The 14,326-nt window shown below is 38.9% G+C and overlaps 1 protein-coding gene across 4 annotated transcripts in view; it reads left to right on the forward strand.

Annotated features, from left to right (window-relative positions):
- LOC145777545 (uncharacterized) overlaps positions 1 to 14,326 on the forward strand; it is a 128,674-nt gene that overhangs the window by 36,587 nt on the left and 77,761 nt on the right. For all 4 annotated transcript variants that reach the window (XR_014290329.1, XM_082588951.1, XM_082588952.1 and 1 more), the window contains 14 exons: positions 2,867 to 2,980; positions 3,250 to 3,665; positions 6,664 to 6,709; positions 6,869 to 6,994; positions 7,565 to 7,687; positions 8,060 to 8,179; positions 8,913 to 9,032; positions 9,277 to 9,396; positions 10,607 to 10,726; positions 11,373 to 11,507; positions 11,942 to 12,058; positions 12,461 to 12,615; positions 12,868 to 13,081; positions 13,568 to 13,731. Coding sequence is in view for 3 of the 4 variants with exons in the window: in XM_082588951.1 (XP_082445077.1) it covers positions 2,867 to 2,980; positions 3,250 to 3,665; positions 6,664 to 6,709; positions 6,869 to 6,994; positions 7,565 to 7,687; positions 8,060 to 8,179; positions 8,913 to 9,032; positions 9,277 to 9,396; positions 10,607 to 10,726; positions 11,373 to 11,507; positions 11,942 to 12,058; positions 12,461 to 12,615; positions 12,868 to 13,081; positions 13,568 to 13,731 (2,090 nt within the window). In the remaining variant the exon portion in view is untranslated. The remainder of the gene's footprint in view (positions 1 to 2,866; positions 2,981 to 3,249; positions 3,666 to 6,663; positions 6,710 to 6,868; positions 6,995 to 7,564; positions 7,688 to 8,059; positions 8,180 to 8,912; positions 9,033 to 9,276; positions 9,397 to 10,606; positions 10,727 to 11,372; positions 11,508 to 11,941; positions 12,059 to 12,460; positions 12,616 to 12,867; positions 13,082 to 13,567; positions 13,732 to 14,326) is intronic.

Consider the following 14,326-nt stretch of genomic DNA (forward strand, 5'->3'; position numbering starts at 1 on the left):
AAAAAAAGATAATATTTTTCACTAAAACGATTTCGTAATTTCTTTATCTGAATACGAATTAGAACAGTTTCTATAACTCGTCTCCCGTCTAGGTTTTAATTTTAAAAAAGTTGGAAGCTTACGGAAGCAGAGATTCGTACCGCATCCATTGCTCTCGTTTTTGCTACACGAAGAAACAAGGTGAGAAACAAAAGAAAAAAGCAGAGGAAAGTTTACGCGATTTACGTTTCTTTCAACTAATCTGTGTATTCCGGTGCTAGGTATTATTCAGGTGCGTAATGAGAAAATCTAAGGCTTTGGGGTTATATCTGCCTTGCAAGAAAAAGTTTGAGCCTACTGTTAGATTTACACTGTTATCCTGGCTACTAGCCTACAGCAGTAGGTAGCTGTAACTGAGCAGTTAAGCCGAATTTTTGGTGTTCTCTAATTTGAGCCGCAGTTTTTGCCCGTTTGTGTAAGAGCTATTACCTTTCATTTTAAGTTAATAGCTGTTTATCTGCTAATAAATTTCATACAAATATTACCCTAAAAGTGTTTCCAGAAAGCACTATAATCCATTATTCAAGTGTAATTTTGCAAAAAAATTTTCGGGGGGGCATGCCCCCGGACCCCCCTAGGATACGCGTGCCTTCGGCACGCTTTTACCCCCACGACTTTCATTGCTTTCCTTGCTCAACCCACCAGTATACGCCACTGCTGTCAGTATTGTCACAAATCACTCAGCCGACATTTTTGAAATAGCCCCCCCCTAAACTTTTTTCTGGGTGCGTTACTGCTGCGGCCTATCATGAAATCGATTTCTATTAAAATATTGAGACTGTTGACCGATCCTTTGATACTTAGACAGTGCAGATAGATCAACTAGTAATGGACAAAGGATCGTCGCAGCATAGCAGCAGCTCAGGTAGTCAGGCAGATCTCCTCCCTCAGTTTAAAACTAGAGACCTTCAAAGACATTTATAGCTTCAGGTTACTTTTAGTGCAGTGTAGCAACGTTTTGAAACACAAGAACCAATGGTGAAGTCCACATTGCACAAAACGTTTATATCTCAACCGTTAGCCTACAAATAATTCATGTAGGTTACATGTAGGCTACGGTAATATTTAAAAAACTAGATAAGTTTAAAAAAATAAAAAATAAACACATTTTTGAAATCAGCGTAGAAACAGTTTGCCACACAAAACCACGAAATAAAATTTACAAAATTACATACTGTTTGTAGTATTACTATATAGTATACAGTCTATGACTTTGTAAATTTTATTTCCTATGTTATTTGCTCTGAGGATGCGCATCATGTTGCGCGAAACGTCAGTGAAGCAATAAATCAACCTTTTTGTTGTTGCTCTTACGTTCACTTTTCTTAGATGAACGTTGCAACTAGTGCTAGAAACAAGCTTAAGTTGTTGCGCCCCATTTATTGTTAATGAGTGAACGATCAATGTCATGAATTTTCCGGAAATCGGCGCAAACTTTTACATTAATACAGATTACGTTAAAATCCTGTTTGTAGCTTGCAACTTTTGCTACCAATTTTTCCAAGTCGACCGAGGAGCGTTTTCAGACAAATACAAAGGAATGTCGTGGCTAAGTCATCCAGCTCATCCTGATTCAAACATTTGGATGAGTTTCAGCATCGAAAAGTTTTGCTCGGGGCTTGTCCTAGATACTGGAAGCATCAATAACTTAGAATTCGTAAAGCAACTGAGACATTTGACACATTGTTTAAATGTTCTGCTGCACCAGAATAACAGCCAATCGTAAGATATCGTTAATTTTTGGAGTCTTCTAGCGATTCCATTAATCACGACTTTTCAAATTTTCAATCTTGTATTGGTTAAAACAATACGTGTTAAGATTTTTTCACTGTGGCCCATAAAACTCATTTACGTTTTGCTGAAATTACTTTCACGCATCACTTGCGATCTCTTGTAAACAATGCGGCTTTGAGGTCCCAATTCAATTTCTCCGTCCAGGAGGTCAAGGAACCATCAAATGAAAGGCTTTGATACGGATGCCACCTTGATAATAACCACCGCACATGTCGCTCGGAACTATCCTACACTTGATTGAAGTAAAGAAATAATATTGCAAAAAATTTGCATCATGTAGAAAATATTTGAAAGTTGGAAAAAAATCTTGGAAGCATATTGGTAGGTACGTTTGCACAACATAAGCAGAAAAGAAAAGATTCAAGATACTGAAAATCAACTTCGTATTAAGTCAGATGATTAGAGCATAGTTTAAGCATTCGAAACACAAAACATTTTTATTCAAACAAAAACAATTTCAAAAATCCTCGCAGCCATTTCAAAAATATCAACTCGCAGCATCAGGCTAAAACAGGTCGTTAAAATCTACATTGTGAAGTAAGCAACGACCATGCTGCTAAAAGCGAAACTCTATCAATTGCAATTTCAAAAATGTTATCAAATTGGTACAAAAAAAACGCAAGTTCTGCGCCTCTTTAATAGCTGCGCCCTAGGTTTGCCTAGTTCTCCTAATAGACACGCCGGGCCTGGGCTTAAGCATATATTAAAGTAGCCTATAACTGTCTGCTGCATGTGGGCTACCAGCTACAGCAATTAAAATGGCTAGAAAAAGGAAAGAATTGAAAAAGGTGCTAATAAATGTTCAAGCCTGTTTTAATGGGTAATTTTCAAATTCAAAGGTGATATAAACCTTGTTTAAAAACTTTCTTTAAAAGCAATTGAATAAACGGCTTTAAAGTTTAAAAATATTTGCTGTATAAAGTATTGTCAAATTGAGTGGCAAATTCACCAGAAACTTGTAGGCATACACGCAAATTGGTGTTCCATTTGTTATTTTCGATATTTTGTGTTAGCAATTAAATTGTTTTTCCAGTCACTTGTCCTCAACCATGCCACACAAATGCCAAGTGCATGGAAAATGCTTTCAACCCACCAGCGTGCGTCTGTGATGAAGGATACAAGGGAGATGGAGTTATTTCGTGCAATAGTAAGTGGTGGGATCTTGCTTCGAACCATTGGTTTATACATGGTTACCCATCTCAATGTAATTATCTCATGAAGGGAAGTATCTGATGAGAATCAATGCAAATGTATGAGTTGCACAATTGCACATTGTGCTGTATGTCAATACGTCGCTGGTTCGTTTAATCTACTCCCTGATCGTACAAGATCGACCGAGCATTGGTACTTGACAGGACGTCTTTAGTCTTTCAGATTGGTTGCGTCTGTTGATAAACTGCAATTGTTTGTTTACAGAGACTCGTTCACTCTCCTGTATCATCGTACCATTAATTCCCCCTCCTCCTCCACCACCATTTGTCAACGAAGAAGTAGCTAAACCTCCTCCTCCTCCTCCTCCTCCAATGATTCCCCTTCCTCCGCTTCTGGAAGAGTTTGAAAAACAAGCCAGTAAACTTCCTCCTCCTCCTCCTCCACCTCCACCTCCACCTCCGGAAGAGTTTGAAAAACAAGCCAGTAAACTTCCTCCTCCCCCTCCTCCTCCTCCTCCTCCTCCACCCATAGAAGATATATTCAAACAGTCCAATAAACTTCCTCCTCCCCCTCCCATGATACCTCCTCCTCCGCTTATGGAAAACACTACCAAAACCACCACTCCGCCACCGCCGTTCATTTTGCCGCCACCTCCACCGCCAGAATTTGAAGACGAAGTGGTAATAATTTGTTTGTAACTTACGTTTCAACTATCTTCAGTGTATAGTACTGGTAAAAAAAAGTAAAGGTGAGTTTCATACTTGATCCAAGCATCGAGGGATAAGAAGATAAGGTTTTTTCCTTGTACTAAGCCTTCGGCACTAACGAGAGTAGGGCGGCCAGTACCTTTCTCTCGGCCGCCTTTTCTTCAGCAACTACGCCCACCCAATTTATTACATCCTGAGTAGAGGTGAGCGGTGTCAACAACCAGCTTAACCCGGGAGTCGAACCAGGATTGCATGATTGGAAAGCGAACGCCTTATCCGCTGCGCCATCCCACCGCTAGTAACTGGCAAAGGAGACGAACGTGGCTCATGGAACCATGTTGAAACAGTTGCTAAATGCCAGTACCATTGAGAAACGTTTCTCCAGAGCCAGAATTCTGCTCTTACGCATTGAAGAAGAAGGCACGCTGCCAAACCTTGTGTTCAGCGATGAGAAGAAATTTGATGTCCAGCATCATTGTAACAGTCAGAATAATCACGTTTGGTCAAGAGATGGTGACATGGAACCCCGGGTAGTCACTCAGAGACAAGGGTCGGCATCAGTGATGGTGTAGGCTGCAGTCAACGAATCAGGAAGGAGTCAATTGATTTTTTTTGGACCAAGGAGTGAAATTGAACCAAGAAAACCACCGAAATGATATTCTTGAAAGTTCATTGTTGCCTTGGGCAAAGAAACATTTCAAAAAACGTAATTAGTCATTCCAACAAGATTCTTCCTCTTCACATGGAGCTAAGAGAACGCAAAACTGGTTTTCAGGCAATGTGCCGTTCTTTATTTTCAAGGAAGAATGGCCTCCTTCATCCCCAGATCTGAACCTCCTGGACTTTGGTATCTGGTCTTACCTGGAGAGCAAGGTTTTGACTAAACACCACCAAAGTTTGGAAGCGCTGAAGGCTATTCTGAAAAAGAATGAGCCAATACACCTTAAAGAGTTGTTTGTGACTCTTGCAGGTCCTTTTCGAAGAGTCTCCGACTTGTTATCGACGCAAATGGCGGGCACATTGAGTAAAACTTGTTTTTCTTAAATATTTACTTATTTGACAATAATATTGTATGTTTATTACTCAAAAATTGTCTACCATTTGTTAAATACAATTGTTTGAAGTTATAACGTTAATTATTGATGACCCTGTAATTGTATATAGTCTTAAGATCAGAGAAACTTTTCAGATTTTTATAAAATTGGAAAAAAATATTTCATAACGGTACTTTGTAGATGCAGTGCAAATATCTAGTGATAAATATGGACTAACAATCAATGTAAACAAAACTCAAACTCTGGCAGTGTCGAAACGCTTTCCTTGACCAACAATGTACAACTATTGCAATGATAGAAAATATGAACAAGTTCAACAATTCATTTACTTGGGCTCAATGCTAAATTCAAGCACCAGATGTGAAGAGGAAATAAGACGAGACGATGCATTGGTTCATTATCAAAGACAAGTTTCAACATTATAGAAAATGTGTTTGAATATCAAAAGCTCTCCAAAATGTTAAAAATTCGTTTGTTAAAATGAATTGTTTGGTTAATTTTGAAGTAAAATTTTGATCAATAACGACAACTCAAAAAAGCTAAAAGATGCACAGATGGGGTTTCATCAAAGAATTCTTAAAATTTTACGGACAGCATTTCAGACCAATGAAGCAGTTCTCCAACAGAAGGGCCAGTAGCGAAAGATACTGAGATCAATATAAATGGAAGAGATAAAGTTGTTGGGCCACATTGTAATAAAAGGTGCTCGAAGAGTTATTTAGGTGGAAAAATATTCCCAGAAAACGGTCAAAAGAAGCTCATTTACACTTCTGCACAATTTTCTACCATGTATTAAACACTCAATTAAACTTAGTCAAGGCGCACGACATCGATCAAACATCATTGCACATTCGAGAGCTGTGTCAGCTATAACTTTAAACATCAGCTATATATTGTCTAGAAACTTACAGAAAATCTGAAAACGCTGCTGCATAAAGCGTCCAACTCTTAGAACCAATATGACGTAATTGGCGCTCCACGGTAGCAACTTCACAGTTTTGATTCACTTAGCCGAACTTCCATTCGAAAACTTCAAACCTTAAACTCAAATTTCATCTTTCTAGCATCGATGATGAAAACTGCACATTTTACTTATCGCACAATTACAATACAAAATCTAGTAGTTCCAGATTGAGGAAACTTAGTGAACTTGAACTCAAATCATATTAAAGATCAACCTTCAAGTATTGGTTCGACACGAGCGTAGATCAGCCTCTCAAGGACCTTGAAAAGGATGCAGGGCAAGGAGATAGGGCGATAGCTCTTTAGATGGTCTAGTGGCTTATTTGGCGTGGGGATCGCGACGATCAAGGATCTTCCCCTTACTTTCGGAATCTTGAGGGGGCGCAAGCAGGACAATAAGAAATTGCATAACCAGCGTGCGTGATAAGCTCTAGACATATTCTGTCTGGTCCAGCCTCCAGGAACACGAGAAAAAGGAACCGCTTCCATCCCAATATGCACGAGTGGGGTTTGGTTCCATCATCGGCGTCCGAATGCGGCGCAGAAGAACAAACTGTTAACCATGTCATTCTTGAATGTCCCATTTGCAGACATTGGAATGCATGGCATAGCAGCACTGGACAAAGCTACACTCACCTGGCTTTCCATTACCTGTCTTGAAATTTGACGAATCCTGTCTCAAAGGAAAGATAGAGAAGGATCAACTTTAGCTAATCTTTCATCTTTGTTGTGGCAATATCAAAAATTAGGCTTGTAATTATCTTGAATCTTTGATGTGTTTCCAGATGCAGTGGCAACTCTTACCAGTTTGCCGTTGTTATATAATGAGCAAAGATACATGCTTCTCAAAACACTTTTAACAGCAAGCCATCGACAAATCAAATGTACAATTATTTAGAAGCAAAAGAAGCAGGTCAAAGAAAGGTTTCAAATGTTTTTATTATCTTTTTCAGTGCCCTGAAGGTTTCGTCAGAGATCTTGACACTTGCACCTGTGTTGGTGAGTTCCGTTTGGTTTGCACCAACATGTTCCTCTGTTTATCATTTGTTGCTTTCTTGATTAAGAGCGCCATCTGGAGACAACTATATCTGGTACTAAACAATGAAAATGGAAGATTTATACTTTTATGGAATTCAACTCATTCATATTTGTATCCAGGCGCTTCGCCATGCCTAATTAATGACGGTATATGTGGGGAGCACGCAAGCTGCATGGATGATGCTAACAACACGTACCAATGCAAATGCTTTGATGGGTTCGAGTCAGTGAATAATTCTTGCATTGGTAAGCTGTGGTCACTAACTCACTGCTGCAAGAAAATAATGATGCAAATAGCTTTTGTCGTATCCAGGCTCATGGCTGGCGGTGGACAAGTAAGGGAAAGTAAAATAAAATGTAAAGAAGGTAATTTTTGTGACGTCAATTCCATGTTTTTTCTTGCTAGAAGTTGCGGACTTGTGAGTTTTTAACTCATCCAGTCAGGCGCATGGCTGAGGTGCAACAGCCTTGTTTGCCTTCCCGTGATCTTAAATCTTCAACCACTGAACGTACGCCTGGACACGAAAAAAGAAAAACCAGTAATTTTTGAAACCAATTAAGTCGAAGTCCACTTTGATTTAATGACATGTTTTATTAGAATCGGATACTGGGCAGTTTTGGCATAATTTCATTCAACACCTTATTGCTTTAACCCACCAATGGCGGATGTTTTTCTACGTCAAACTTTTAAGTTAAAAAAAACAGGGTATAAGTCCATGAATGCTTTGTATAGGACTTATCCAATCTGAGGTTTAATTGCTTCGGAACATAGTTATCACGAAATTAAATGTCATCAACATATCAAACACATTCCAGATATCAATGAGTGCTCGCTTCAAAATACCATGTGTGGTGTAAATGAAGTATGTAACAACACTGAAGGAAATTACACATGCTTGTGTAAACTTGGATTCGAACGAGTACTAGATGAGTGCCAAGGTAAATGATGGTCTAAAACTGTGTAAATTAATTGTTTGATCAACTGGGTCAATTATTTATGTGATCAACTGGGTCAATTATGTGATCAACTGTTCAACGCTACAAATCAAAATGTTTTGTCAGTAAAATTTTCCAAATTAATTGTCATGCCTAATGTTAAAAGACATTTTTGTGATTGTATTCAAGTTGAGAAGATTTTCGTGCATAAACCACTGCTCAAAACATAGGCCATTGTGAGGTAGCTTTACGTAACAATGGCTGGTTTGATTGGACCGAATCTCTAGGTGTGACCAGGGAACAGAAACGCCTGTTTCCTGAGTTCATAAATTGTAGTCCTATGGAATCTCTTTAAATCGCTTCTCCTTTTCATAGACATTGATGAATGTTTGGAAAGTCCCTGTACAGCTGAACTGAACACATGTCTCAACACAAATGGAAGTTATGAGTGTGTATGCACGGTGGGATACACAAACGTTCAAGACGTATGTGAAGGTGGGTACTTTATTTACAATTTTATGACAATATATATTTGCAGCAAGGTTTAAATTAATACAGTTTCGTTTGATGTACTGACACAACGTAGCGCTATACTAACCATTCCCCAATCTACAGATTGTGCGCCAACTTAATTACCTAGATACAAGGGTTGTTGTCCCATGTTTTGAAGACCTACAGTATGCAGCTTTGCGTCGCACAGTCTGACTGAACCTTCATGAAAATTATACTTTTTTGTGTATCAGTTTATTTTCACGACGATACATGTACCAAGATGGGAGAGAAATTAGATTCTTTGAAAACTAGTCGAACTATCAGCCTCTTGCTAATTTAGCCAGCTTGGTCATTTTTTTAGAAACATTATTCTTTCTTATAGTCTCTCTCAGGCGAAAGTTGCTATAAGATCGCCAAGCAGTGTACTAAGGAAAATGTGGTCTTCACAAATTTATGTTTGGAATGCTCGTAACTGTTTGCATCACACACTGGAAAAAACGTATAAAAAAGGTTAAACAACTTTAAAAGAATATCAATTATCTTGCTTTATCTCATGCGTTTTATTTTGGACTCAAGTACTTCAACAGGTTTTCAATTTCTGTTTGGAATATTTGCAACAGTCTGAAAAATCTGCAAAATAGAGCAAGTCAGGTTGCAACTGCAGACAGCCACTGTACCATACTATGATATATAAAATATTTCAGCAATGAAACTATTTAGAGATTGTTTCATGCAGATATTAACGAGTGCTCATCGAATCCGTGCACGTTGGAGTCTGAGAAATGTGTCAACACAAACGGAAGTTACTTTTGCGAATGTGCCGAAGGTTACTTTGATCGTGAGGGGGAGTGCCAAGGTAAGACTTAACTTCTTTTTTTTTAAATGAAAAGTGGAACATGACGTGAAGACACAAAGTAGTCAAAATCCTGCAGCCTTGCAATCGTTGTTGATATGTACAAAGATTAATCACTTAATCTTTGATTTTATACTGCAAACTTTTGCAACTAAAGTTTCTGCACCTTCATACTGAGTGACTTTTAAAACTTGCGGATGATCACCAGACGCACACAACTGAGCTGTGTACTTCTTTGTATTTATAGATGTTGATGAGTGCGGGTCTAATCCGTGCGATGCAGTGTCTGAATCGTGTTTCAACACCGACGGAAGTTTCATGTGTAATTGCAGCAAAGGACATGAATTAAAACAGGATGTGTGCACAGGTGAGTTATTTTTCGTAGCTGTTTAGTGTCCTCCAAATATAAACAGGATGTTGCAAACAGCATGTAATAATGAGGAGAGCAATAGGCTAGCTTCATGTCTCATTTTTCAAAAGTTCACTACGTTACATTTAGAACCAGGACTACACCGCAGTTCCTTCGATATTTTAAGCGGTGGAACAGATTAAAGCAAAGTAGTGTTGTATAAATCTATTTTGCTTGTTAAAACTCATCCCAGAGAACTACAAAGTGACGTAAAGTGAAATTTGTGCCGTTTGAAAGGTTGTTGAAATAGGCCTCCTGTGGTTTCAGCCTTGCAGTAGCAAATATTGTTTCATTGCAAAACTATTTGTGCAATTGTACGGGAAACTTAATTTCCTGTAACGTATTGATATAATTCACTTTTGCTTTACTATTCCGTCAGGATAAAACTGTTTATAATATTAAATGAAAAATTTATATTTGTTTTTATTGAACCTACCGTCTCTAATTGAATCTCATGAAATGCATGCCTTGCATTACGTCACTGTTTTGCATCTACGTTTGTTAAAATGTGTGATTTGTGCATACGATTCCCATCATAACTTGTACAATGTAACAAGTAGAGTACAGCATTTTATATGTTTTGAGTACCACACTGTCGAACCAATTAACAATTTTGCTACAGACTAAGCAAATGCTAATCCATGGTTCAATGCCCCCTCCCCCTTCGTATGCCACTGGTTCGCTTACATGTCTTGTAAAGCAAATAAATTTATTTTCCCTCGAGCCAGTTCAGTCTTTCCAGTGAAAATCGATTTTGATCTGACAGTTTATCTTCTGAAGCATATTGAAATAGATTTTATTTGATTAAGCTTCACTGAAAATGATCTGGCAGATCAAATAGATTTTTAGCTACGAAGACTGAACTAGGTCGCGTGAAAATAAATTTATTATTGTTCCTACATTTTATTGAGGTGTTTACTTTAAAATTGTTTTACTTCTAAAATGAAATCGATTGTCGTCAGCTTCGTATTGAAACTCTTTTGCCAATGTTGAGGTTTTTGAATATAGAACATGGAAAATTACTTTTTTTGACAAACCTGTGCAGCTCAGGTCGCTGGAATGCTGAAAAATGATTTGAATCTTCAGCAACAATGGTTTTATCGACAGCAACGCCACATGCTGACACAAGGGTAAAGTGTTGACTTAATGTTTCGATGAATACATGCAGATATTAACGAGTGCTCATCGAATCCGTGCACGTTGGAGTCTGAGAAATGTGTCAACACAAACGGAAGTTACTTTTGCGAATGTGCCGAAGGTTACTTTGATCGTGAGGGGGAGTGCCAAGGTAAGACTTAACGTTATGTCTTCGTTCTAGAGTAGATTGCAATAACAATTGCAGAGATAGAGATGGATTTGTCAAGCTTTATTTCAAAAACTAAAGTAACTACTCATAGAGTAAGTTGGACCAGTTAGACATTGTAGGAAACCTCTTCTATACCTCAGTAAACCGGCTTTTGTGAAAAGCTGCTCAATATCAAGTGTCGATGGTTCAACTCTCGTGTGTGCACTGGAGCGTTGCACTGTGAAGACAAGTTGATAAATCTTCATTTTACAACGCCAAGCCACTAATGGGTAAAACAAAGTTGCAGACAATTACAGCAGAAACAAGCATGGGCTGCCAATAGTAAACCTTGGTAACTGGGTTAACCTTAGTGGTGTAAAGCCTCTACAAGAACTCGCAACGCTAATGGATAAAGGAAAGCTTCGGAAGAGGCTCTCTCTGTCCAAAGATGACGATTCTTGAAAGCAACCAATTTCTTAGATGGTGGGCAACAGTCTCTCACCTTATAACCCTCGTAACATACCTACTATATCTGGTGATCATGTGAATAATCTTGTATTCTTGTTGGTTGTGATTGTTGTTGCCTCAAAAATGAAACGCAAACAATAGTGGTGAACTCCCCATTGTATTCCGACGTAAACTTGTGCAGATATCGACGAGTGCACAGATGGCAGTAATGATTGCCACGACAACGCGACATGTACGAACATTCCCGGTAGCTACACCTGCTCATGTGACTGTGGTTACAGCGATTTTGAGTCGACTATAAGCGGACTGGACTGCGGTGAGGCTCAGTATTTTTTCGATCAAAGTTGAAGATAATTTCCAATGACTTTGTACAAAAAGTTTTGAATTACAACCTTGTTTAATTTATCCTTGGTTAAACGCAGCCTTTCTTGAAATAAAATAGACTCGTTGTAATACAGATCGGGTTTGAATGTTCAACTTGCCCTATGTTTAGTCTGTAGTCGGCTTCAAGTTATAATTTCACCACTACACGGCAGATAGTTTCTTCTTAAACCCCGTTTAGAACTTCAGCCAGTTCAGGTACAAAATTTTCGGTTACTTCTCTTATGCATCACATTCAGAGAGGATAGTGCTGCAGTAATTGTGAGAAACTTTAGCTGTGGCGTTGTGTTACCTTCGTTTGTTACTTTTTATAACCATCACATCATACCTGCGCCGCCGAATAACAACCGACTACTTTTCAACGAGCAGTATTCGATCCATGCAAGTTCACCAATCACGGTTGCGATCATTCGTGTATTTTGTCACGTGATAGTTTCACCTGCGAATGCGACGTTGGATTTCATTTGGAAGATTCCATCTGCATACGTGAGTTACAAAACTGATTCATCATGTATGGTGCAGCAGATGAGCTCAGGCCAATAGTTAGTAATTACAGTACTTACGTAGTAATTAAAGTATTATTGTAGCAATGTGTCTTCGCGGTTAAAACAATGATAGTTTTATAAAATATCGTACCTTAACGTTTTGTTTCCTTAAATCTGTAACTAGAATTTTTTTCAGCCAGATTGTATTCTCAAAAGAAATCTTTAGCTACACGTTAATGTGAAATGGATATCAACTTACTTTTATTATCTAATATAACTTATTCACGGTACTGGCCTTCTCTGAAATAATTCGAGCCTTAAACTACAAAATCATACGCTTTCATGCCATTCACTTCTTTTGTCACCACAACATTTTGTATAAAATGTTCTTTGATTCTTCAAGCTGACTCGCCTTGTGGAAATCCGTGCGAGAACGGGGTTTGCTATCGGGACGCGGGTGGAAATCCACAATGTAGATGCGAGAATGGATTCGAGAATGATGAACTCTTTCCACAAACCTGCGTCCGCAGCAGTTGCAAAGATAACTATTGTGAACAGGTCAGTCAGAAATGGATGACGTTGGTTTGATGCTGTCGACGTTAGCTTATAATAATATAAGCAGTGACGTTCTGCACAATGTGACGTTCTGCTACATGCTGTGCATGAACATGTGGCCAATGCATTTTGCATTCCAAAGATTTCCTTTTCAACTGTCAGGTGTTGAATGCAGTGTCTACAAAGGATTAAAGTCTGTTCCAGACTCACATGTTGTAGCGGCTGACCTAACAATGACAGAGATTTTTCCTTCAGGACTGCAGAGTACTTTCGGAGTCGGATTCGTGTTCCTGTCGTGAGGGATACGCCCCAGCCCAACATGCCCCCCTTTTCTGCTGCGAGAAAGCTGTTAGTGTTTGTGACGCCACCAAGTGTGGAGACAACGGCGCGTGTGTTGATGATTTTACCACTACACGGCGCTATACATGCAAATGTAACGAAGGATGGAGAGGGACAGATTGTTCTGAAGGTGAACAGCACATGTGTGTTGCGAGCGGGTCATATTTTAAACTGATTGTCCTACTTTGGTATCACGCACGCTATAACGTCCGCGTTTTGTCGCTTCTATCTTTTTCTTGACCTCTGCTGTGTTTGGCATATATTACTTTTTCGTTGTGATGGTCAGACAAAAAAATAACTGAACTGAACGAGATCCAGGATGCTAAGTGAAAACAGAAGATTGATGAGCTTTGCAACAGACTGACTTCCGCTTTTAGTGGCATGATGGTTGTTTACTTCACAAATGTGGATAATATTTACACTTACATTTGTGAAGTTTGTACATTTTGTTTGTAATATGTAAACAAATATAAGTTTAAATTCAACATGTCGTATAATGGGGGTGTATGATAAATCACAACGTATTTCGGCTATAATAACTGTTATCATAATCGATTAATTATTGACTTAAACATGTGATTTAACCACTAGACATTGTGTCCAACCTATCTTGCAGACGTGAATGAATGCTTATGGGAAGGCACCCTGCAGCCTGTGTGTGACAGGGAAGCATGCGTTGACAAGATATACCATCGCTGCTTGAACGAAGGGAAATGCAGAAACACTGCTGGAGGATTTAATTGTGACTGCCCAGCCACTTGGACTGGTGGTTTGTGCGAGGTAATGTCAACCTTTCAAACTATTTTTTTTTGTGCAGGTTTCTTGCATCTACTACAACCATTGAGTAGTTCTTGCACTTGACAATAAAAACAACGTTAGAGTCGACATAAAGATGGTTGCCATATTTTTCAAAATTCGTTTCAATGCTAAGTTTTTGTATGGTTTTCTTCGTGTTCAGGTTCCATATTTTCGTGTGTGCAATCGAGCCACCGTAACACGTAGTGCAGTGGTTCTTAAACTGGGAGGCGCTCTCCCCTTGAGAGGCGTGTGAGGCTCACAAGGGGGGCGCAAGACATTGAAAAACTCTGCATAAATTATGACTAAGCATGTCTTTATAACTACGCTGAACAGCCGATTGTTGAAGATGAAACTTTGTGTTACAGCAGTACCAGTGTTTGTAGAGCGTGTTTTTGTCACATCTCGCATTCTTTGTGATGTTTTAGACGTTGCTAAATGTTTCTGCGACACCTTAACTCTCGTAACGCAACGGTTTTCTGACACAGCAGCCTCGAGCTCTAATTGTAATAATAATGGCAACGACTGACCAACAAGTGATAGAGGCTAGAAGTGCAGCAGTATCCCGAAATCTACAACA

The sequence above is a fragment of the Aplidium turbinatum genome, chromosome 9, assembly GCF_918807975.1.
Source record: "Aplidium turbinatum chromosome 9, kaAplTurb1.1, whole genome shotgun sequence".
Lineage (NCBI taxonomy): Eukaryota > Metazoa > Chordata > Ascidiacea > Aplousobranchia > Polyclinidae > Aplidium > Aplidium turbinatum.